This window comes from Camellia sinensis, chromosome 9 (genome assembly GCF_055761805.1).
Source record: "Camellia sinensis isolate YWXY chromosome 9, ASM5576180v1, whole genome shotgun sequence".
In the NCBI taxonomy this organism is placed as follows: domain Eukaryota; kingdom Viridiplantae; phylum Streptophyta; class Magnoliopsida; order Ericales; family Theaceae; genus Camellia; species Camellia sinensis.
The window spans coordinates 188,071,010-188,097,703 of NC_138969.1; the positions used below are offsets into that span (position 1 = coordinate 188,071,010).

The 26,694-nt window shown below is 36.6% G+C and overlaps 1 protein-coding gene across 2 annotated transcripts; it reads left to right on the top strand.

Moving 5' to 3' along the window:
- The first annotated feature begins 5,800 nt into the window (after positions 1-5,800).
- On the top strand, positions 5,801-25,834 carry LOC114320174 (heat shock protein 70 (Hsp 70) family protein). 2 transcript variants are annotated; one of them, XM_028267303.2, is made up of 11 exons: positions 5,801-6,016; positions 6,136-7,399; positions 19,069-19,281; positions 22,246-22,341; positions 22,444-22,545; positions 23,546-23,749; positions 24,438-24,584; positions 24,650-24,778; positions 24,898-25,028; positions 25,213-25,331; positions 25,665-25,834. In XM_028267303.2, the coding sequence occupies exons 2-10, from the start codon at positions 6,230-6,232 to the stop codon at positions 25,313-25,315; spliced, it is 2,295 nt and encodes a 764-aa protein (XP_028123104.2). In that variant the 5' UTR covers positions 5,801-6,016; positions 6,136-6,229; the 3' UTR covers positions 25,316-25,331; positions 25,665-25,834. The 2 variants fall into 2 exon arrangements, with proteins under 2 accessions (XP_028123104.2, XP_028123099.2); XM_028267298.2 differs by having other exon boundaries at positions 25,213-25,834.
- The last annotated feature ends 860 nt before the right edge of the window (positions 25,835-26,694 follow it).

Consider the following 26,694-nt stretch of genomic DNA (forward strand, 5'->3'; position numbering starts at 1 on the left):
AAATTAGTCAAAAAGCCAACAACCCATACCAAAAAGTCAAAGATTCTCTTTTCTCTCTACTTTTTGCACATCTCTTCGTAAAAAGTCAAAAAGTCATCCCAAACATTCTAGTTTTTTTTAACTCATATTTTAGCCAAATAGCCAAAAAGTTACTAAATTAGCCTGTTCCCAAACGAGGCCTAAGCATTGTCTTTATATTTTAGAGTCCATCACTCATTTGGAGAATGAGCCATCGTATTCTATTGAAAGTAAAAGGGTAAGAGAATGAGCCATCGTATTCTATTGATAATTAGGTACAAAATAAAGAAGCATAAACAATGAAAATTTTGAAACACCATCATGTGTGTTTGGTTTGAATTTTTTAGATTAAATTTTTTGAAAATTGAGATTTTTGTTTTTCGTATTTTTTTTATTTTTAGTAAATATTTTTAAAATTTTAAGCATTTTTTTTTTACTTTTTAGATGCACTTTACTTAGATGTATCTAAAAAGTAAAAAAATTGTAAAAAAATATTTTAAAAAATTAATAAATACATAAAAATACAAAAAATATACTGAATTCTCGTTTTTTTTTTAATTTTATATTTTTGGTATTTAGCCTCAGTTTGACATTCCTTTTGGGACTAAATAACTACAAAAAGACAAAATTGACTATAAAAGCTAATAAGACAAAATACTACTTTTTACCCATAATCATTATACTTTTTCTCTCACAAAAGTCAAAAATGTCCCAAAATAAAAACCAAACAAGGCTGAAAAAGCCCAAACACAAAAAAGTTTGCTATATTAGTCAATGTCAAACGACGTCTTAGCGAATTTTTGCAAGATTTTTTTCACAATTTTTTTTTTTTTTGTATTTATGTTAGGTGTGTCTAAAAATTAAAAAAAAATGTTTAAAATATTTAAAAAATTAGTAAAAACAAAAAAACACAAAAAACAAAAAAGTAAAATTTTCTGAAAAGTATTTTTGGAAAACCAAAAACAAGCAAAAGTGCTTCATATAGCTTTTGTTTTTGTGTGATAACAGTTTAAAAAATTAAAAAAAACTTTTTCACATTTTCAAAACAATTTTCATAAATCATTCAACAAAAAATACCGAGAAAAAAATAAAAAATAAAAATGATACCAAGCCGGCCAATGCTGGTGAAAATAAAGCATGCACCTAAATGATATATTGCCTCAAAAGTTAAAAAAATGGAAACAAATAAAAAAGTTAGATGGGTCAAGGAATGATGATTGATTCAAATAAAAAAGGATTTTTTATTTTTTATTTTTTATTTTTTATTTTTAAATTAATGTAAGGATATATAAAAGGGGGATTTTTTTTAAGGTCCCTGATATTAAAATTTTATAGCATAAAGGATATCAAATATTTTCAGTCCCAGAGAAATTCTCTTCAGAGAAATTCTTTGGGTTCAAACCAGAGAAAATTGAAATTTCTTTGAGTACCAAAGAAATCCAGAGAAAATTGTGGAGAGAAAATTTGTGTGGCTATCCAAGAAATTTGTAATGCCCTGAAATTTTCCCACAAGAATATACTTAAACAAATACAATAATATATCCAAAAAGTCCACATTCTCATTAAACTAAGAGATAAGAGGTTACAATTCACCATATACATTCCCATAATGTTTAGAATTCGTATTCCAGTTCAATGAACTAGGTAGCCTTACAAAATATAAGCCTCTAGGGTGTACAATTACAACAAAATAAATTAATAGTCTTATTACAAAAATTTCAATTCAAAATAACAAAATACTCATGGATCAACTTTTCCAAAAGGGAGCTATTGCTTGGTCAACCCTTCAGGGAGATGGAACTCCATCATTTCTTGAAAAAGATAAGATAGGGTTGAGCTATATGCCCAGTAGGAACACATTTAACCAAGTATTTAATCCTTTGAATAAGATTATAGTATCTTTGCGACCAAACATTTCATGAAAATTTATCTTTACATGTAATCCTTAACAAACATACAGATCCATGACAACCAAATAATTACAGTGACTATTCATGTCATCAAGCACAACAATCAAACATTCACAACCATAGAATGCAAACCATGAGTCCACCTATAAGAGTCCAATTAAAAACACCCTTTACTTTTATTTTTAAAACCACCCCTACATTTGTCGGCTATTATACGGCAGGGAGTGGACACTCCAAAGAAAACCATCCATTTTTTCACTTTTCCGGTTATCATACGGCAAGACTGTGTGGATACCCAAAAATATTTTTCCCACATTCGTCTAGCTATAAGCCTAGACAGGGCATTTGGGCACCTTTTTAAACTCCCCGCGCGGGTACCAACACAGCGCCACACTTGGAAAACCGACTCTTACCCGGACTCATGCACGATTAACAATTCATTCATATTTTATTCCATTAACAACCATCCAACATTACTCAAGAGTTGAATACAACACAAGATTTAAGGAAAACAAATAACATCCAAGCCATTATTCTTTTATTATTTCAACATCCACATCCTTCATATATTTATTTTTCACAATATTTCATGAATCAAGGAAATTCCCCATTCAATGTGGTGTTCTTAACTCAAATAGAGAATCTAGGGTTTTTACCAAATTTGGGGGTTTTTCTCCTTTATTATATATATGGCTTGTAATAACATTTATATACGTGTTTTGAAAAGATGGAGTAAAGAAATATCAAGCAAGAGTCAAGTAAAATGGTTTATTTATGTAAAACATGAGATTGATCCAACAATACTCTCCAATTAACTCATAAATCACAATCATACCATGAAATCCCTTCAAAACAAAGAAATACTAAGGTAAAAGTGTCCCTACCTCAAGTTGTGAGGAAGAAAACCCGAAATACTCAAGGTTGACGAAGCCACGAACTTCTCGGACCAATAGAAAGCCCTTGAGAAGATCTTCAAGTTATCTCAAAGGATCAAGGTGAGAAGACACCTCTAAGAGTGTAGATCTAAGGATTGAAGTGAAAAAAGTGGGTTTTTGAGAGAAAGAGAGAGAGACTCTTGGTTTTGAGAGCAAAAAGATGAGAAAAATTATGAGAGATGTGGGGTTTGGGTCTATTTATAGTATTAGATAATAGCCCTAAGGTCAATGACAAAGATAAGTCTAAAAATCCCCAAAAATAGGGCCCATTCGAAGCCCAAAATTCTGAAAAGAACTCCCAAGGGTTGACCCTTCGGGCAAGGGGGTCGACCCTTTAGGTAGAAAGACAATCTAGCAACAAGCAAGGGAGTTGACCCTTAGACAGTAGGGGGTCGACTCTATTTTCCAGCAACTAACAGAGAAATTCTGCAACATAAGAGGGTTGACCATCCCCAGACTGGTGTCTACCCTATTTTCCAGCAACACCTCTAGAAACTTCACTAACAGGTAAGAGTCGACCCTTAGGAAGGCTGGTGTCGACCCCAAGGCAAAATTTCTAAGTTTCCAAGGAACTTTTGACAAGAACAAACACGAACGAACAAACCCAACGAGTTTAAATCGGATTGTACTCCTTCAAAACCAATAGACAACAACTCCAAAGACTCCCAAGATAAAAATAAGGATATTAAACATACATTCCAAAATATTAAAACACCTAAGTGTTACAAAATTTCTTTGGCTTTACAAATTTCTTAGGCTCTATTCACAAAGAATTTCTCCGACTTTGTGTAATATGTAAGCTAACAATACAATCTTTACTAACAAATCCACAAATTTCTCCGGTCCAAAACCAAAGAAATTCTCTCCAAACCAAACAGATCAGAGAAATTCTCAGGATTGAAACCAGAGAAATTCTCTCTATTTGTAGCAGAGTTGTAATTTTATGAACAAACCTTGGTGATTGTACATTGATCTAGGAAATTTCTCTAACTTCACAAATTTCTCTAACTCTATTCACAAAAGATTTCTCCGACTTTGTGTAATATGTAAGCCAACAATATAATCTTTACTAACAAACTCACAAATTTCTCTAGTCCAAAACCAAAGAAATTCTCTCCAAACCAGATAGATCAGAGAAATTCTCTTTATTTGCAGCAGAGTTATATTTTTATGAACAGACCTTGGTGATTGTACATTGATCCAAGACATTTCTCTAACTTCCCAAATTTCTCTGGCTCTATTCACAAAGAATTTCTTTGACTTTGTGTAATATGTAAGCCAACAATATAATTTTTACTAACAAACCCACAAATTTCTCTACTCCAAAACTAGATAAATTATCTCCAAACCAGACAGATCAGAGAAATTCTCTAGATTGAAACAAGAGAAATTCTCTCTATTTGCAACAGAGTTGTATTTTTATGAACAGACCTGGGTGATTATACATTGATCCAGGAAATTTTTTTGACTTCACAAATTTCTCTTGCACTATTCACAAAGAATTTCTCTGACTTTGTGTAATATGTTAGCCAACAATACAATCTTTACTAACAAACTCACAAATTTCTTTACTTACCATGAACATCAATCCAAGCAATATACATATATCTAGACAATTCTCTGGACTTTTTAGAGAATTTCTCTCCATTTGGGAAGGCCAGGAGAAATTCTTTGTATTCCAGTCTAGAGATTTTCTCTAAATTTTCTCTGGATGTCAAGTGAACCATAAAGCATAAAGTTTGTTTGGTTGCCAAGAAAAGTAGATAAAAAATAAGATGTTCAATAAAAAACACATAAAAGTACAACATAAAAATGCAGAGAAATTTGTAATAATTATAATTTTCTTTGAATTGTAATAACAAGCTCTGTTTTTCAACATATATATATATATATATATATGGATCTATAAATTTCACTGATGACCAAGTGCAGGTGTTAAAAAAGCCTTATTTTTCTGTGCAACTGAAATCAATGGAGTTTGTTTGGGCGTAATTATTAATATTATTATTTTTTTTTCTAGTTTCCGTTTTTCTTGAGAGTCGTGACACAAGATTCTCACCACCGACCAACCCACACACTCTCTCTCTCTCGCCTTTCGCTCTAGTGAAGGGATCATCAAACTTAAACTCTCTTGAAAGAGATAGTGTTACGAGTACCGGAATTTTCAATTCCAAATGCAGCAGTAGAGGATACCAGTTGAAAAATCGAGAGATTGGTTCGGTGGAGATGAAGAGAAGAGCAGATAGAGAGAGAGAGAGAGAGAGAGAGAGAGAGAGAGATTTCTTAATATCAATTTTTTTTGTGATTGATGGGTGTGGGTTGAGGGACCTTAGACATCAAAAAGTAATATTGTGGATCTCTTCCATTACTAAAAATGAGAAAAGGGTCTTAGACTAATTTTTCTTATATAAAATGTTTAAAATATTTGTTTCTATTAAATTAATGACAAAAATATATTTTTATAAAAATAAATTAAAAGATTAAGGTTTAAATTGATAAAATAAAAGTTCAGTATTTATTTCGTTATAAGAGTCAAACTCTGTAATTTTTTGTTTTTGTATTTATTCTTCATTATTGTTAAGAAAAAATATATATATAAAAAAATAGGATTTGAGTTTTGTAATAAAATAAATTTTGAAGTTTAAATTTTACTAATTTAAATCCTAATCTATTGATTTGTTTCAATGTAAATCATTTGTTTGTTTATTTATTTATTTTTTTGATTTGTAATTTCCCTTTATTTTTAACTTGTGGAACTTACCAAAAAAAAAAAAAAAAAAAAACCTATTTTTATAGACACTCCAAACATAACCTTGAATTTTTGTTTTTATTTATCAACAACGCTTGATAACCTGGATTTGTGAGACTCGAATTAGCCAAATATTTTAAAACGGCGTCATTTTAAATATAAAACGTATCATTTCAACATATTTACACAAATTCAACCCCAAACATCTTTTTATAATTATTTTGTTGCAAGTATTTTTGTCTACCAAACCGCTATAATAGCCTTTTGTCATTTTTACTCGCACCTTCCGGAGGTTGTCCGTTCTCAAATTTCAATTCGGAGAGACATTCTCTCTCATTCACCCTCTCTCTCTCCCTCCATTTCTAGGGTTTCTCTCTCTCTCTCTCTCTCTCTCTCTCTACCAGGTATGCTTCATTTTCTCTCTTTCTCTCCTCTTGTAATCTCTTGTTGATTTTGCTTTAATTGGTGAAATCTATGCACTTTTTTATTCTATTCTGATTCAATTTTTGATAAAATGTTTTAGGTATCAGCGAAACGGTTCAAATTTAGGTTTTTTCTTTGTTGATTCGCGTAATTTCTTTGATAATCAGAGGTTTAGTTAGAAAATAAAAATAAAAATGAGTGTAGTGGGGTTTGATATTGGGAACGAAAATTGTGTCATTGCGGTGGTAAAGCAACGAGGGATTGATGTTGTGTTGAATGATGAATCGAAGCGTGAAACTCCGTCTGTTGTGTCGTTTGGTGAGAAGCAGAGGTTCCTGGGCGCGGCCGGGGCAGCTTCTGCGACCATGAACCCAAAATCGACAATCTCTCAGGTGAAGAGATTGCTTGGTAGAAAATTTAGGGAACCTTGTGTTCAGGATGACCTTAGGTTGTTTCCCTTTAAGACATCTGAGGCTCCAGATGGTGGAATTTTGATTTATTTGCAGTATTTGGGTCAAACAGACACTTTTACCCCAATTCAGATTTTGGCAATGTTGTTGGCGCATTTAAAGCAGATCACTGAGAAGGATATCGAGGTACCTGTTTCGGATTGTGTGATAGGGATACCGTCTTACTTCACAGATTTGCAAAGGCATGCATATTTGCACGCTGCAGGGATTGCAGGACTGAAGCCATTGAGATTGATGCATGACTGTACTGCTACTGCATTGGGTTATGGTATTTACAAGACTGATTTCCCCAATTCAGGGCCGTGTCATGTTGTGTTTGTCGACATTGGTCATTGTGATACCCAAGTCGCTGTTGCATTGTTTGAACCCGGAAGTATGAAGATACTGTCTCATGCTTTTGATTGTAACTTGGGTGGGAGAGACTTCGATGAGGTTTTGTTCAGATATTTTGCAGCACAGTTCAAGGAACAGTACAATATCGATGTTTATTCTAACACCAGGGCTTCTGTAAGGCTCAGGGCAGCATGTGAGAAATTGAAGAAAGTCTTGAGCGCAAATCCAGAGGCGCCGCTTAACATTGAGTGCTTGATGGATGAGAAAGATGTTAAAGGTTATATTAAGCGGGAGGATTTTGAGAAACTATCATCAGATTTGTTAGAGAGGTTAAGCATTCCTTGTCGTAAGGCTTTGGCCGACTCTGGTCTGACCATGGAGAAGATTCATACTGTTGAGCTAATTGGGTCTGGGTCTCGAATACCTGCTATTACACGGATTTTGGCATCTGTTTTCGGGAAAGAACCTAGACGGACATTAAATGCAAGCGAGTGTGTGGCTCGTGGTTGTGCTCTTCAATGCGCAATGCTTAGCCCAATATTTCGCGTTAGAGAGTATGAGGTTTGTGTCTTTGTACAACTGTTGACTCTTTGGCATTTTCTATTGACAACTGCACATGGTTTTTTGCTGTTATTAGTTTCTATAAGGAATGATGAGTTAAGTGCTGATTCTATATTCCAAAGTATAGTTGCTTTATGTTTCTTCTCTGTGTTCTTTATGCTTCCATTTTAGAAATGGTTCTTGGGGGCACGTTCTTCTTCATACATAATCTAATGTTAATTGGTCATGCCTAATAGATAGAAATTTTGATTTTAGTTTGTCTTCCTTGACTGATTTCTTCCAAATTATTAATTTTGTGGGTCATTGTCAAACATCCCATATCATTAAGTAGCCATTATTAGTGGCTGTTACAATGTCATCCTTGCGTTTGTTTCATGTATTTAAGTTTCTTATTGTATATCTATTATTTTATGGTAGATAATTTTTTGGTATCCATTATTGAATGCATCTCTGAGTTTGATTGATGGGCATGTGCTTCCTAATTAGTGTTTCAATGCAAGCAAGTGAACTAGGTGTATGAGAGGGTTCAAGAATGTGGTCTAAAAATTCGAAGATCTTTGAAGAAAACTCGAATTCTCTAGAAATAATGAGAGGCTTAGATTCTTCAACAGTCGCAACTAGAAATACAATAGCAAAGAGATGATGGAGATAAGAGATTGGGTGAAAGCAAAGTAGTTAGAGAGAGGATAATGCAAGGCTCTCCTATGGATCTCTCACTTTCACTCTTAAGGTAGATAACGGAAAAGAGAAATTAGTTCTTTCCTAAAAAATGTCTCTCTAAAATTCAACCCTTGTAAAGCTATGGGTGGGTGTTATTTATAGGCATCTCATGATGTAGGATGAAGCCCATGTGCAAGGCACATGGGGAATATTCCCTCTAACTACCTTGTCAAAGGAGGTGGCCTCTCTGAGGATGAGAAAAATCCCGAAGAGGAGAACAACCTCTTGGTGAACCCTTCTTCTTAGCTGTACGTAGCTAATGATCCCTAATCATCCCCAAGGGTCAGGAGTAGTCCCAAAGGACGCTTTGCCGCAGAAGGGTTAGGGGTAGTTCAAGAAAACGTCTTGCTATAAATATTGCCGAATCTCAAGGACTCCCTAGATTGTGCCACCTCGACCCGGGAATAGGCTAGTTTAACCAAAGAGTGAATTTATCTCTACTCATTGTCCTCGAGATCGGGTCCTTTGTTCGGACTCCGTTACGTCCATGGTTCTGGTGCATAGATCCCGGAAAGCTCCGAGTCGCAAGTATCCTGGGGACTCATTAACGGAGCGACTTCTACATTGCGTTTGAATTCTTTCAAAGTCAAGTGCTTCGGATCTCTAGGTTCGTGGATTTGAACCCCTTTGAGTCCGAGCTCAAATAGGTTTCTAGGTTTGCGGTTCCAAACCCTTTCAACACTAAGTCAATACCTCGGAGAATAGATCTCCTCCGAGGGTTTCATCTTTTTTGAAAGCAATGGTTAACCTCTTCGAACGCTCGTATGATTTGGGTCTCCTCGGATGGGCTTGTTGGACTCACTTTAGAGATATCTGCTTGATGGGTCTTCCTCGTCCTAATTTGTTGGCTTTCTTATGGGCCTGTTTAATAGAATTCACTTGAGTCCATTTGGCAATAATCTCTCCAAGCTCACCAATTTTTTGGGCTTTTCGATTGGGTTTCGATTGGGCCCAATTAATTTAATGGGTTCAAGTTAATCCCTCTTACATTTTGCTCCTTGCATGTATGGGAAATTTTGAATTTCTCAGACATGCATATTCTCACTTCTTCGACCATGCTTCGCTTTATTCTCTCGGGCATGTCTGGTCTCATTCCTTCGGACATATTTTGTCTCCATGTGACTTGGTTGGTTGCACTTTCGGGGGCCTCACTGAAAATGCTCGGAAAAATTTGGAGCAAAAATGCAATTTTCAGAAAAATCTGGGCCCTCCTACAATTTCCAGAAACATCAGAGAATATTCCATTGCTCCTGGGACTATTCTATTCGCTAACATCACTATTGCATCATGCTGCCATCATCATTGCGTTAGCCTCCACCAAAAAAAAAAAAAAAAATTGCTCAAGGGTTTTGAAGAACCTTATCCACTATGCCAAAATCACACCTTGTGCTACATTTCTCTCAAATAAATATTTAAACACTTTGACTTTAGTGAATGTGTAGGTGCTATGCCGTAGATGCATTAAATGATTCCTTGTGTGGGAAATGTTTTCGTTCTCAGCTACTTCTTTCTTCAAAATAAACAAAAATATCTTTTGCTTTGCTTTCTTTTTATTCTGCAAAAGCCAACCTCAATGACCCACTTATATATATACACATTTCTTTTAGAATATCTGAGGCCCACCAAGCAAACACAAAGATCTCGTCCTTATCCTTTTTTAGTTTTTTATTTTTATAAATATCCACCTCCAAGGATTCACTTTTCATTTTCTCTTTCTAGAACATTTAGAAAACCCATCCTTTTGTTCCAAGACAAAGAAGACCGAGAAACCCATTTTTTTTTAATATATAAACACCAAACTAGGGCTTTGCTTCTGAACTGACATCGTAGGACTCATGCCCTCAGTCCACCGCGCCGCCGACCCACACTTCACTCCGACGTCATTAGCTTCCGATCTCGCTAGAACAGCGCCACTGTCGGCCTATCCCAGCTCACCAATTAGTGTTGTCTTGCCATTGTGTTGTTTCAATGCGCGCTTCTCGTGCCGCCTTCAGGCCGTGGCCTTGCTTGCACCGTTGTCCTAACTTATGGATTTTGCTATTTGCTGCTTCCTGCTCCTTTTAGCTTCACGCCTTATCCATTGTTTGTTACGTCAGATCTGTTGATAAGCTCTTGTGAAACCTCCATATGTGACTATTTCTAATGAATTTTGGCCTTTTTAATTTAATTTTATTTTTAAAGCTTTGACTCCGCTGGTGCTTGCTTTAATGTCCATTCGTGTTGATTTAGCCCATCTCCAAGACAGCTTCAACTTTTCCACTTCTTTAGATCCGTAGGTGAGTGTTTGCCCAAAACCATTTTTGGCCTTCTTATTTGAATATGAAATTAGTTCTTGATGGATCTTGTTTTTATGAAATCCATGCTACAAACTTGTTGATTGTTAATTGACTTGAGATAGATATAATTTCTTTATTGTACAACCCATAAATCTTTGCTGTTGATCACTTTTGTGAAACCAATTTGAATTGCTGATCTCATATAAGCTGAGTCACTGATGCTTGAATGTTGTTTGAACATTATAACCTTGAGGACACTTGTACTTGATTTTTTAGAGAAGATGAGATACTCGTTGAATTTTTCTAATTCCATTGAAGAAACTTGGGTTTTTTTGATCTTGGGACGCTCGGGATATAAATAGTTGATGTCAAAATTTTGTGTGATCATTGTAGCTTTACGTTGGCATGAGAGGAATCGGCCTGGAGAGACCAAACCTCGATTGTTGCATTTTCATAAACTTGCTGAGAGGAGTAGAATTGTTGTAGCTTAAGTAGATCATTATTATTTGTTGATGTTGCCCCATTTCAATAATGCCTGAATCATGATTTGAAATTGATATTGCTCATCTCATTTGTCGGCTTTACTATTTCAGGCAAATGAATTCTTGCGCGAAACCCAAGACCCTGGGGCCTTCAGAACCCACACTAATGAGAGTAAGGGATGTACCTCGAAAGTCTGAACGGAAGCAAGGCTGTCCCTTAGGAGTTCGAAAATAGCACACACCCTACTTCGGCAAGAAAGATCCCTTCTGGCAGGCAATCGAGTCTCAAGGGCTGTTCTTCGAAAGTCTGAGTGGGAGAACACACTTTACTTCAGTAAGAAAGATCCTCGAAACTCTCACTGATGGGAGCGAGGTCTATTCTCCGAAAGTCTGAGTGGGAGCACACACTCTACTTCAACAAGAAAGATCTTCGAAGCTCGCACTGATGGAAACAAGGGTTGTCCCTTGGTAGTCCAAATGGAAGCAAGGGCTGTCCCTTGGAAGTTCGGGTGGAAGCACACTCCTTTCTTTGACAAGAAAGATCTTTTCTGGTTGGCAACCGAGTCTACTACTCCTTCTTCGAGGGGCGACAAAAATTGAAAACTGTCTCAAGCAACATAACACAATGAAGATACACAATATAGAGAAAATAAACTTCTAATGGAGATATACAATATGGAGGAAATAAATTTCTTCATAACATAAGAAAGATAGAACTTCTTGGACAATGCCGTAAATACAAATTGTAAATGTCATAGATAGACTTCTTCTACGGAATGTCGACCTTTGCCCCTAGAGTTGGGAGGTCATTTGAAACTGCTCGAGTTGTGGCCGTCATATGCCATCATAGCCCGACTTCTAAGATATTATAGGGCCCTTGTTCTTTGAATTCTAGCTCATCTGTTTCGACTTTTTTTCTAAAGATCTTAAAAACACAATAATTAAGGCTCTCGCGGTCTTTCTTTAGCAAAAGCTCTTCAATACGAAGCAACTTCAGTTCCCTATCTGCCACCCATTCTTTAACTAAGGCCTTCACCTCCTCGGCACTACATGGAAAAGGAGTGTCATCTTCGTAGTTTTTCCTTTTCAACCCTCTGAATCCCTTTCCTTGCGACTTTCGGGTAGAAGACACGGAAACCGCAGTGATAGAAGGTCCTTGGGATGACTTGAAATTGGTTTTATAACTTGTTTCGAACCTGATTTCTTGACACTTAGGTATGTTGATGTTCCTTGATGCTTCAATTAGTGCTGAGAATGTGGGTAGCTTGTGATTAATAAGAAACATCTTGCACCTGTTCAATGTCCCTTTAACACAGATTTGGACCAAGTAGCTTTCCTCTACAGCCTCGTGATAGTCCACGGTTTTGTCTTAGAACCTCTTCACTTATTCGAGAATGTTTTCATCCTCCTGCTGCTTTTCCTTGCACAGGGTGAGTGTGGTCACTTTCTCGACCACCTGAAGAATTTGGTGTGAAATTTGTTGACTATCTCCTCCCAACTTCGGATAGAGTTTGGGGCCAAGTTAACATACCAATTATATGCTCGGTCGGTGAGGGACTTGGAGAATTCTCTCAATCGGAGGACATGATTTGAACCATGAATCCCCCTCAATGAATCGAACATGTTCTTGAGCATTTCCTCGATTGCCATCGAATTTGATGAACTTTGGCACCTTGTACCCCTCCGGGTATGGATAACTCAACATCTTGATAGGGTATGGTGGCTTGATATCCGGATCGAAGAAGGTAAAGTCTTTTTGCCCCGTTCGAGATCGAACATGGCTTGCACATCGGCAAGAGTGAGAAATTGTTAAGGGAGAGAACTTGATGGTGGTATTCCCGGAATTTGGCTTGTAGACCTGAAGACTGAGTCTAGAGGGACTTGGCTATTTGGGTGTTGAGAATTCACCATCGGTGTAGGAACGTGGTGATATTGACCATTGGCATCTATAGATATGACATTTGGTGATAGAGCGTTGAATTGAGTTCCATAAACTCCGTTACACACCATGGGTATGTCGGGTTGGGCTTGGAAAGCCGTTGTCGGAGCCAAAGGAGACCCGCTCAGTACATGAGTAGAATTTACAATCGGTGGAACAAAATTAGGTATGGATGGAGCACTATTTTGTAGAGAAATTTCTGTGGGGTTTTCTTGAACTTCCACAGCCGCTAAACACCATTCATCACACCGGAAACTCCTCCAACCACTGATGGACCATGGCTCGATCCTCCAGGTGCGTGATTTTGCACACCATTTTGAGCAACTTCAGGGAGAATTGAGGGTGGGTCTTGATGGTTTTGACCATTCTCAACATCACCATGAAGTTGTTGATGCTTGCCGGTGCTGACTTGACCTTCATTTGTTGCTAGTGGTGCGAAATTTGAACCCATCACCAACATGGTGTGGATGAGATTTTGAAGGGTCGTGAGAATCTCTTATTGAGTGTGTTGGAGTCCTTGAATGGCTTCAAGGATAAGAGGTGGGTCTTAAACTTGAGTCCTTTTATCACCATTGGAAGAGCCTTGTTGATAAACTTCTTCTCCCGCCATCTTCACCGAAGTTGTGTAGATTCTAGATCTTGTTGAGACCATTAACCAATCTGCCTCCCTAGCGGAGTCACCAAATGTGTGAGAGGGTTCAAGAATGTGGTCTAAAAATTCGAAGATCTTTGAAGAAAACTTGAATTCTCTGGAAATGATGAGAGGCTTAGATTCTTCAACGGCCGCAACTAGAAACACAATAACAAAGAGATGATGGAGATAAGAGATTGGGTGAAAAAGAAGACAAAGTAGTTAGAAAAAGAATAATGGCTAAGCTCTCCAATAGATCTCCCATTTTCACTCTCAAGGTAGATAATGGAGAAAGAAAATTAGTTCTTTCCCAAAAAATGTTTTTCCAAAATTCAACCCTTGTAAAGCTATGGGTGGGTGCTATTTATAGGCACCTCATTGCACATGGGGAATATTCCCTCTAACTACCTTGTCCAAGGATGAAGATAACCCCGAAAAGGAGATCAACCTCTCGGCGAACCCTTCTTCTTAGCCATACCTAACCAATGATCCCTAATCATGCCAAAGGGTCAGGGGTAGTCCCAGAGGACTATGAAGCATGGACACTCCAAAAATGGTGCCGTGGCAGTGTCCGACACGCGGACATGGGGACATGCCAGGGACACGTACGGGACACGCCAGATGGCGTGTCCCTTTAGTTTAATGATTTTTTTGGAAGGGGACACGGCAGGGACACGGCGGGGACATGTGTGTCCATATCTGGACACGCCATGGGACACGACGGGGCTCTTTTTCGAATTTTTTATATTTATTTGGGGTCAAAGTATAATATTTAAGAAGTTTTAAAAAAAAAAAAAAAAAAACACACCAACGGGCAAAGCCCTAATCGAACAACTAGGGATTAAATGAGTAAAATCAGACCTGCGAAGCCCTCCTCTCTCTCTGTCGAAGCCTTCTGAAGTCGATCGAAGCTCTCTCTCAGTCGCAGCCCTCCATTGTCGATCGAAGCCCTCCGAAGTCGATCGTAGACCTCTGATCTAGTCGTCTCTGTCTCTGTTTCAATCGATCCAGTCGTCTTCGACCCTCGATCCACTCGTCTTCGAAGGTAACCGTCTTTCGCCTCTGCCTCTCTCTTTCGCTCTCTCTCTCTCTCTCTCTCTCTTTGCTCTGCTTTTGTTCGACTGAGACAGACTGATTTATAGTTTTTTTTTTAATTTTTTTTATACGTTTATATTTAATGGTATGTAAGACTTTTTTTTATTTTTATTTTTATTTGTTTATATGTTTATATATATATATATATATAAGACTTTTTTCTTTTCTTTTTTTTTATAATTATATGTTTATATATATGTATATATATAAAACTGTATATAAAAAAAATAATTATAGGTTTATATATATATATAGTATGTAAACTCTGTTTTTTATTTTTTATTTTTTGTAACTAAAACATTTTTATATAACTAAAAAAAACATACATTTAGAATTTAATATAACTAAATGAAAAATCTTACTGATTTTGTATCATTTAGCACTAAGAACTTTCAAATGCTGAATTTTCAAAATTCAAAAGCCAAGGAGAAATTTTTATATATGTTTATATATATGTATATATATAAAACTGTATATAAAAAAAATAATTATAGGTTTATATATATATATATGTAAACTCTATTTTTTATTTTTTATCCTTCTAATGTTAATGTTAATTTATAGGAAAAATGTCTAGTTCAAATTCTGCCAATAACACACAATCTAACTTTGATGTAATACGAATCTACATAACACATAAAAATATATACATATATATAAAAAAATCGCTGTGTCCCCCGCCGTGTCCGTGTCCCCATTTTTTAGAAATTCCCATGTCCTGTATCCGCGTCCGTGTCCGTGTTCGTATCCGTGTCCGTGTCCGTGCTTCATAGCCAGAGGATGCCCTGCTGCAGAAGGGTTAGGGGTAGTTCAAGAAAACGCCCTGCTGCAAATATTGTCGGGTCTCAAGGACCCCCTAGATTGTGCCACCTCGACCCGGTTATAGGCTAGTTTAATCGAAGAGTAAATTTATCTTCACTCACTGTCTTCGGGATCGGGTCTTTTGTTTGAACTCCGTTATGCCCATGGTTCTAGTGCATAGATCCTAGGAAGCTTTGAGCCCCAAGTGTTTTGGAACTTATTAATGGAGCGACTTCTAGATTGCGTTCGAATCCGGTTGAAGTCAAGTGCTTCGGATCTCTAGGTTTGTGGATCCGAACCCTTTTGAGTCCGAGCTCAAATAGGTCTCTAGGTTTGTGGTTCCAAACCCTTTCAAGACTAAGCCAATACCTCAGAGAATGGATCCCCTCCGAGGGTTTCATTTCTTCTGAAAGCAACAGTTAATCTCCTCGAATGCCTGTATGATCTGGGCCTCCTTGGATGGGCTTCTTGGACTCTCTTTAGAGATATCTGCTTGATGGGTCTTCCTTGGCCCAATTTGTTGGCTTGCTTATGGGCCCGTTTAATAGAATTGACTTGGGCCCATTTGGCCATAATCTCTCTAAGCTCACCAATTTTTTGGGCTTTTCGATTGGACTTCGATTGGGGCCCAATTAATTTAATGGGTTCAAGTTAATCCCTCTTACGCTAGGTAAGATGTGTTTTCTTCTTTCCTTTTCAGTAAGGAAAGACAAGACGCAGAGGGATTTTAACATGCCTCACATTATCAAAGAGGGAACCAAACTATAGCAAATGTTTTGACACTTAGAATCAAATTATGACATCATTATTACCTCATAAATATATTAAAAATTGTACAAGAAAATAACTATTAAAAATATTGATTTAAAATATATATACATATTTACAATAATATGTTAACCAAGTATATAAGTTTATACATATATATTATTTGTGGGAAAGTTAATTTAACTTGTATTTGAGACAAAATGAATTTAATGTAATAAATATTTTATGTTTACTATATACAAAGAAAACAGTGTGATGGCCTGGTGGCTGAAGCTGTGGCTTCCATTGATGAGTTTTCATGTTCAAAACCTTGTACCCTACCTTTTTCATTGTTGAGCACTTGGCACAGGTCACAACTACGAGCTGGGAGGGTTCAACCGGTTTTCATTTACTTGCTCCAGTTTGAACGGGTGTCCGGTTTAATCACGGTTCTTACCAGTTTCAAGAAAATAAGCCGGTTTTCAATCAAGAACGAGTTCTAGGAAGTTGAACTTGGACCAGTCAACAGGTCAGCCAGGCAAACTGGCCAGTTTGGTTCAGTTTGACAAACATTGAACAGTAGCCTTCTTTCTAAAGCCACATTGGAAGCCAGTTGGATCATTAATATTTTGAAGAAAAAGAATGGAAGAAAAATTTGAGGATCAAAAAATATTTTGGAAAGATTCCCTTGTAATGTTAATATGTCTTTTTTCAATTATTTGGACAGCTTAATTTAATTCTTTGACAAGATGTTATTATTAGCGTTGCGTAATCTGATTGCTATGATTTATTTTTAACTATTTAACTCTAAAGGGCACTACCAATGCACATGCCAAGTATACAAGACGACCAAGAAAAAGAAAACGAGAAAAACTGTAATCTATACCATAAAAAGAAAGAGAAGAAAAGGAAAGCAATGCAGGAAAAACTATCAAGTTACAGGAACGAAATAAACAAAACCCTTACCTCACTCATATAACTTATGAGCTCAGTTGAATAGTTGACATGAGAAGATTCTACCCTAGAATAATTGAAAGAGGGAAAACAAAATTGTTTGGTTGAGCATGTGAACTGGTGGCTGCTCTCCCTTAATAAACCCCCATATTCTTTTTCCCCAAATGGTTCATGGTACAAACAGCTGTCCAAATGAAAAGTCACCTCTTAGGTTGCTTTTCACTTAATTAAACTTCACCATGTAGAAGTCCCTTGATCAAGGATCCTCCTCCCTACCTCCAATATGGAAGCACCAGACAAAAAATTGTATGAGGCATCAACTCCCAAGTCTCAGTCCGTGAATCCTGTATGTAGCTGGTGTTCGAAACTGCCTCTCTCAAACCAGCTTATGCAGTCTCTTATAGTTGCCCACCATTGGACAGCATTGGGAAACTAGGAATTCTGCAATCAGGGAATGACACGGGGCATCTTCTTAAATATTTATAATAAATTCATCCATAGGACCAGATGTAATAACTAGCCACTAGGAGAAAAAGGTCAGAAGTATTGTTTCCATTGCCATAAAAAGAACCAAAACGATAGGTGTTCAGTTGTGTTCCTTAATGTGAGTGTAGTTTGATAGATATTTACTTGTTTTTCTTTTAACTAAGAATTGGAATTAGACAAATTTGACATGGAGAAACAACCTCACGCCCAAGTCCAGGTAGCGCACAATTGTAGTGGTGCACATGAAGTTGGTACTTCAGGAAAGTGGAATATTTGTCCATAGGATTCATAAAAGGTTTCAGTTAAATAATACTGCTTTTGTCATTTAAATGTGTATCTGCACTCTGAACTACCTTAATTCTTCCTTGTCTTCTTTTGGTGAAAGGCCATGATATGACTGAGTCTCTCCAACCCTTTTGGTGCTCTTAGTGGATTCTTTACTTATCACAAAAGAAAGAGGAGTGTGAGGATTTGTGAGAGGTTATGTGTTCAAGTCTCTAAAATGAAGCTGCGAACCTATTCCGGAATGAAAATGAGTCTATTACCGAGACCTACGTTGCATGAACTCTTTGTTTTGTGAGAGGGACCTGTGTCAACACGACACGACATGACAGGACATGGATACAGGTGTGGAATACGGCCGGGATACGGCTAGATACAAATGGATACGGCTGAAACTCAGAGATGGAGAGAGAGAGAGAGAGAGAGAGAGAGAGAGAGAGAGAGAGAGAGAGTCACCTTTGCGAAGCAAGATCGAAACACGAACCATAGTCACGAGCTCGACTGAATCGAAGGAGATCATCGCGAAGTCGATTCCACCCAGAAAATGATTCTAGGGCTTCGATTCCCCTTTGGTCTCGGTCTCTCTCTCTCTCTCTCTCTCTTCTTTTCGTTTTCTCTTCTCTTTGTTCTCTTTCTCTTCTTTTAAATTAGATTTATATTATATAATATAAATTATATTAATATAATAATATATAATATTATTTATATTACATAATATTATTCAGCGAAAAAAATATTGTATAATATAATATATCATAAATAATATAATTTTTATTCCTAAAATAAAAATAATTTATTTTATTATATGTAATATAATTTATTTTATGCCTAAAATAATTTTTATTTGTTATTTATATTTTATTTGTTATTTTTTTTTAACAAATCTGTTATTCCTTAGCTTTTTTTTTTTTTTAAAACTCATCTTCATATAATAAATATATTTTAAAAATAACTATTTAATGTATCCTCGTATCTGTATCCAAATTTGGATCCATATCAACGTATCCTCAATTTTTAATTTTGAAGTGTCCAACCCTTAGATACGCACCTGCACCCGAGTCTGTGTAACGTAGACCAAGACAACTGAAATTTGAATAGGATTTTGGTGACATGTTTTGAGTTATTTTTTCTTTTCCTTGGCACAGGCTGGTAAACACCATATTTTATTTGCATACATTCTTGCATGCAATTGTAGGCTTGTATCTTCATATTTGTTGCTTTGTCATATTTATGTTTGCATATCTTCTCATTTGCAGGTTCAGGATTCTTTTCCTTTCTCAATAGGATTTTCATCCAATGGAGGTCCGATCTTTACCTCGTCAAATGGCGTGCTGTTTGCAAAAGGACATCCATTTCCAAGTGTTAAGATACTTACATTGCATAGAAGTAACACATTTCATTTGGAAGCCTTTTACGCTGATCCGAATGAATTGCCCCCTGGCACATCACCTAAAATCAGCAAATTTATGGTAACAGTTGTCATTTGTTTGAGCTTCTTATTGCTAAATGTATGTAACCCTATAGATGTGGATCTGGATTATAAGTATATTACTTTAAAAATATGTGAGCTGGGGATATGTTTAATTGATTAGATCATTTTTGGGTGGCTGGTAAATGAGAAAAGTACTCTTTGCATCATGTGTTTCAATGATAGTATAGCCAACTTTTGATGGTAATCTTGTATTACTTAGGCTTTCCAACAACCATTTGTTCTCCTTTAGTACCTGTAGAATTCTATGATTACAATTATGTTGGATGAACCAGGACTATAGATTCTATCGCAGGATTAGGAACTTTGAAGTAGAGATTGCACTTAAGAAGGTGAAATCAAATAAGGCTTAGGACCTGAGGATATCCCTATTGAAGCTTGGAAGTGTTTGGGTAAAAAGGGAGTTGCTTGGTTGACTAGGTTGTTTAGCAAAATTTTGTTGACTAGGAACATGCCAGATGAGTGGAGGAAGAGTATTTTAGTACCAATTTATAAGAATAAAGGTGATGTCCAGAATTGTAACAACTATAGAGGAATTAAGCTAATGTGTCATATAATGAAAGTGTGGGAGAGGGTGATGGAACACCGATTGCGAGACATAACAGAGGTGTCAGAGAATCAATTTGGGTTTATGCTTGGTAGGTCAACAACGGAAGCGATCTATCTGTTGAGGAGAGTTATAGAAAAGTATAAAGAAAAGAAAAGAGACATTCATATGGTGTTTATCGACCTTGAGAAAGCATATGACAGAGTGCCCCGAGATATAATATGGTGGGCGTTAGAGAAGAAAAGGGTGACAAAAGGCTACATTGACGTGATTAGAGACATGTATGAAGGGGTGGTGACCACTATTAGATCGCCAGCTGGAGAAACAAATGAATTTCCTATCACTGTAGGGTTACACCAAGGATCTACCTTAAGTCCTTATCTTTTTGCTTTAGTTATGGACGAGTTGACGATAAATATTCAGGATGACGTGCCATGGTGTATGCTGTTTGCAGACGATATTGTGTTAGTGGATGAGACTAGAGAAGGAGTTAACACAAAGTTGGAGATTTGGAGAAAAACTCTTGAATCTAAAGGATTTCGGATAAGCAGAACTAAGACAGAGTACATGGAGTGTAAATTTAGTAACAGTAACAATGAAAGCAGAGGAGAAGTGAAGATTGAGAACCAAGAACTGCCTAAGAGTGAACATTTTCGTTATTTAGGGTCGATTATCACAACAGCGGGAGAGATTGATGCAGATGTGGCCCATAGGATTAAGGCAGGATGGTGTAAGTGGAGAAGTGTGTCTGGGATATTGTGCGATAAACGAATACCCACTAGACTAAAAGGTAAGTTCTATAGAACGGCTATTAGACCAGCTATGTTGTATGGGACGGAGTGTTGGGCAACCAAGAAACAACATATAGATAAGATGAGTGTGGCTGAGATGAGAATGCTAAGGTGAATGTGCGGTAAGACTAGACATGACAGGATTAGGAATGAGTGTATTCGGGAATGGGTAGGAGTAGCACCGATAGAAGATAAGTTGAGAGAGAATCGTTTGAGATGGTTTGGTCATATTCAACGGAGACCAACAGAGGCAGTAGTGAAGAGATGTGATACTGTAATGATAGATGGAAGTGTTAGGGGACGGGGTAGGCCTAGATTAACGTTGACTAGCGTTATAAATAGAAATATGAATCTACTTAATTTGACTAATGAAATGGCCTTTGATAGGGCCGCGTGGAGAAGAAGGATTCATGTAGCCGACCCCATTTGATGGGACTTAAGGCTTGGTTTGGTTTGGTTTGGTTTTCTGTACTTGGAAGCAATTCAGGGTCTCCTTTGGGCATTATGCATGATAATGAATTGTTGGATCAAACTCGTAACTTGCTTAATGTTTGGTAATTAAGTCAGTGAACTCCAAGAGATGTTAGCAATCAAGGGTCTCCTCGTTGAAAGTGGTTTTCCTTCATCAATATGACAGTTTATGACTCTGATGTTTATTTTATTGGCAGAAAGTGCAAGCCTCAAAGAGATATTGTTAAAATATGTAGTTTAAGAAAGTGCAAACCTTGAAGAGATAATATTAAAATATGTAGTTTAAGTACCTTCTGATGAAATATATTTTAACTGAAGTGTTGTTAAGCTTAGAGATGATATAGATGGTCAACAGTTTTGATCTTAAAATGTGTATAGTTTTGTGAAAAATGTAACTATAGGTCCCACTTTTCCATGGATTTTGTTTAGGGAATACAGGGAAAAATGTGATGCTTAGTTGGATGTCAAATAAGATTTGAACAGTTATCCATTGAACATTTTCAAGTGCAATTAACAAATTGTTTAATGATATGATGTCTTGCTGCAAGCATGACTTAGCTGGTGGTAAATACCTAAGCTTTTGGAGCTAGCAAGTATGAATTTTCTGGATCATTTAAAAGTTTATCCTGGCCCTTTCTGTTTGATTCCTAATTATTAGCCATTAGGAGATTGTCTCCTGGCTCCATCGAAATTAATTAATTTAATACTAAAGAATGTCTACTCTTCATAGTTTTCAAGATATTTGTGGCTGACAATTTCTAAAGATTGGAGTTCTTCAGCCTCATTACATTGTCGGGATAAACATCACTTTGGAAGGGAGTTTGTGCAACTCATTTTTCCTTCTTTTAGTCTTATTTATCTAAATAAATATAAAAAAAACTCATTTTCGTTCTTTCATGCTATTTCCTGTTCATTTTCTAATAATTCTGACGCAATTGACCCAGTGTTTACATGTAAGTTTGTTTGTTTCTCATAATGTGTAATATTTCCAGTTCAGCTTGAGGTTCTTATTTTACAACTTATTTTAGAATGTTCCTTTCTACCGAATATCGTTCAAGTATTTATGGACATTTTCTGCTGGTGTTCTGATTTTTTTCCTAGTAAAACTTGAGGAGATTATTATTTGTTTTTCTAGATTGGTCCATTCCAAGTATCTGACCGAGAAAAAGTGAAGGTTAAAGTTAGAGTTCAGCTAAACCTCCATGGAATTGTTACCGTAGAGTCAGCCTTGGTAAGTATGGTTTCTTATTGTGTGATTCTGTCAACATATTGAGCTTGAGTGCTATTTTGGGGACTGATGCTAATTTGTGATAAATTTCTATAATTGCATCAGTTAATAGAAGATCACAGGGACGATTCAAGGGGTAATGCTCGTGGAACTTCAGAGAATATGGAGACTGACAATGATACGTCTTCTGATGTGGCAGAAGAGACTGTAAGTTCAGTAGGAATTTTCTGTTCGTGTGTGTGCTTCTACATTCTAGTTTGCATTTACATTTGCATTAGTCTGTCTCTCCCACTCTCTCTCTCTCAATCTTTTTTCTTTTCCTTTTTTTTTTAAATTTTTTATTATTAATAAAAAAAAACTGTGGAATTAGAAATGTTTGCTTGTTATGATAATGTACACAGAGACATTACACATGCTAGATGGGCTTGCCTACAAGGCAATTTCCTTATGGCTTGGCCATGACGATGCATGTTATCACCTCTTTGGTTGACTCTTCTTAATTACTTTAGAAAAGACCATACCTGCTACCTGTACAATTTGCAGTTGAAGCCTTATTATTGTTTTTTAAAACCACCTTTGCTCTATGTAATAAAGAAAGCTATCTATTTCATGCTGCTCCTGTGTCAGACAAAAATGGCGGAGTAGTCATCATGCTGGAAGCGCCCTCTCCAATTCTAATTCTTGTTCAATTTTTTTTGACACAACCACCTACATTGAATTAGGTAGATCCTTAGCACTTCATGCTATTGCTAGGTGATTGGTTTTTAGTGAATTGGACAAGAAGTACAAATAAAGAGGAGCCCTACTACAATCATCATTACTGTTGTATTATTATTATTATACATCTGACATGTGTTGATGAATATCCAAGTAGTGGGTAAGTGATTTAGTCGAATGTGTTCTACATGGATGTGGATCCCTTGTAGAAGTTTCCAAATTATGCAGTGAACTAGCTTTTAGCTTTTAATTCAAATATATGATGCCTGGACTTCCATTGATATCTTGTAAAAGCTGGAATTTCTTGGCTGTTGTTCGTACTTAGAGTTATTTCAGTGTGTTATGGGCAGCTACATCATTATCTATTGGTGTTGATGGTGGTGTGAATTTATTCAAATTCAAGCTATATATAGTTCCAGGGTAATAATGTAACGAACATTGTTTGATAGGTGTAATAATGTCAGTAATATGATCCAATTTCAATGTGCAGGCTGCTGATGGAATGAAAAAGGGCAAGGCCATGAGGAGACAGGATCTACCAGTTAGCGAGAATGTGTATGGTGGAATGACCGAGGCTGAGCTCTCACAAGCTCTTGAGAAAGAACTTCAGTTGGCCCAACAAGACATAAAGATTGAACAAACTAAAGATAGGAAAAACATGCTAGAATCTTATGTCTATGAGACACGCAGTAAGGTACAGCTTCAATTTAGATTTGATGGCGCCTATAATGTCAACCAACCACAAAACAAACTTATCGTAAACTTTGAACATGCTTTTACATGGATAATTCTAATGTAACAAACTTCAAAAATAATTTGAAAACTTCTGCCTTTTGAATAGAAGCTGCGCACACTCACACACATGTATGTATATAATTATTTTGGATAAGTAATATGGTTAAAAGGCACATGTTTCTGTGTAATTGTTAAATATGATAAAAAAGTAGCTCAATACATTTCAACTACGTCATGTACATAAGCCCATGCTTTCGTGTTGCATTTGAGAGTAATGGTGTATCATGTTTCGATGGGCATATCTTGTACAGGAACAAGAACATTCCATGCCCAGTTAACATTGGGATGCTGTCTTCTAACATAAATACTCAGAATCCTTTAGTAGTGTGGAAGTACAGTATTTTACTTATTGCCTTTCTTCTATATTTTAATTTCAATTATTTGCTTACTATTTCCTGAATATATGGTTGTTGTGCCATCATTTTGTCTTGTATTTTTGGTGCCTCTGCCCATTTCCATCATCGTGTTTTGCCTGTGTATTCATGCATGAGCAGCTTCATCTCTAATTCACTTGCCTTTTATTCTTTTTCAATCATTTGCTTTGATTTATCTGTTGGATGTGAGAATAATATAAAATATATGAACAGCTTTTGAATACATACCGGAGCTTTGCCACCGAGTTAGAGAAGGAAGGGATTTCTAGGAATCTACAACAGACAGAGGATTGGCTCTATGACGATGGAGTTGATGAATCTGAAAACATATATTCTGAGAAACTTGATGATCTGAAAAAGGTGCTTATTATTTGCTTAGTTTCACCTGTTGATCTTCCCTATGTAATTTCTGCTTTTTTTGTTAGTTGGTGGATCCTGTTGAAAATCGATATAAAGATGAAGATGCCCGAGCACAAGCAACAAGGGGTCTATTAAATTGCATTGTGGATTATCGGATGGCTGTAGGTTCACTTCCACCCAGTGAGAGAGATGCGGTACACTCCTGTAGTGAATGAAACTAATATAGGATTAATGTAATGACACTGATGATATGATGGTGAGTGAGTTTTCAGACCAGCTGACCGGTCAATTATTTTGACTTTTTTATTTGCAGGTTGTTAATGAATGCAACAAAGCAGAACAGTGGTTGCAGGAGAAAACCCAACGGCAGGATTCATTGCCCAAGAATGCTGATCCAATACTGTGGTCAAGTGAAATCAAGAGAAAGGCGGATGCCCTTGATGCGTATGGTTCTTATATTTTCTGTTTTTACAAAATAATTTTAAACTTATATTTTTTAAACCTTTGTAAAGATGTATTGTGTGGTGCTCTTGTCATTACTCATTCAGTTTTCTTATTTTTCCTCTTTCTCCATGAACTCGACAGGCTCTTTTAATTTTAATTTTAATTTATTTACTTAATTTTTCAGGATGTGCAAACATATAATGAGATCCAAGGCTTCAGGCACAAGACTAGAGGACACCATGGAGGCGGAGCAAAGAAACAAACAGGATGACATGCGAGTGGATTGATGTGTATTTAACACAGGTTTGTGATTACCATGGAACCAGATGTGAGAAACAACCAACCAGATCAAATGCAATTAGTTTGATGTGGATTTTGCACAGATTAGTTATTCCTTCAAATTTTGCTTGCATATCGAAATTCTAAAAATCTCACCATTCTTTCCGTGAAATAGCATCCACCAAATTTTGCATGTTACCTTACTATGATGCTTCTATCTGCAGTGTTGTTATTCTCTACAATGCCTGTAATTTTAGCAATGTCCATGCTGTTTTAATTTCTGTAACATCCAAATATAGAGTTGGTTTAGATTATTTTCATTGAACTTTTTTTTTTGGGTCTGTTTATTTTGTTCAGATTCTCTTGTTAGATATAGGAGCAGAGAGCAGAGGAGGAGAAAAAAAGGAAGAAAAAACTCTTTTTAATGTAATTAGTTTATAATTTTCCAAATTTTCAATACATTGGATTGCTTTGTAAAAGTTACACGTGATCTTGTCCTTCCAAATAAAGTCTGTTGTGGTTGAGAATTGTTGGGTTTCCACGTAAATTGTGTGCCTTGCTCTTTTACCTGATTTATGTGGTTGATTGATTGATTGATTGATATATATTTTTCTTCTGCTTTAAATTCTTGATTTGGTCATCGTTGTTGTGTGTTTGACATATTCACCCTCCTAGGTCTGTGTCAATACTTTAGGTTATACTGCTGGGATCTCTCTTCTGAAGTCAGGTCATGAGGTTGGGTGCCCTTTGCTATGGTCAGGTTGGGTGCCCTTTGCTATGGTCAGGTTGGGCTGGCCCAAGCTCAAAACCCTTAGATCCAAGTACTGCCCAATGGCCTTGGCGGGCTTTGCCCCTACCTAAGCCCAACAGGCCAAGATTTGGGCCTACTTTTGAATTTCGTTGATTTTATTTATTTTGTAATTGCTCTAATTTTTTTTTAGTTGTGTTGAGCAAGCGGTCTGGACTAACGAGCTTCCTCTCGGGGCAATGGGCTGGGCTGAGCTTTAACACCTAGGTGCAGTTCCAGTCCAAGCCTCATTTGGGCAAGCCCAGCCTGCTTGGGGTATGGGCTTGCACAGGGTAAGAGCAAGGTTTTGAAAATTGGGCTGGACCGGCAAGTAGAACCGTCGACTGGTTGGGGTTTCGGTCCGGACATACCCTCTGAACCGGCCAAAATTGAAAATCGGGGTATTTAATGAGAACTGGCGAACCGGCTCGCTAGTTCGCCGGGTTGTCCGGCTCGTTTTTTTTTTTGTTTTCAATTTTTTTGTTTCTTTCTTTTCTTTCTTTCTTCCTTATTTTATATATATATAAAATATAAGAATATAAGAAAATTTTAATTTGAAACTCTTTTTCAAGGGTCTCTTCTTGTGAGGAATCCCATTAA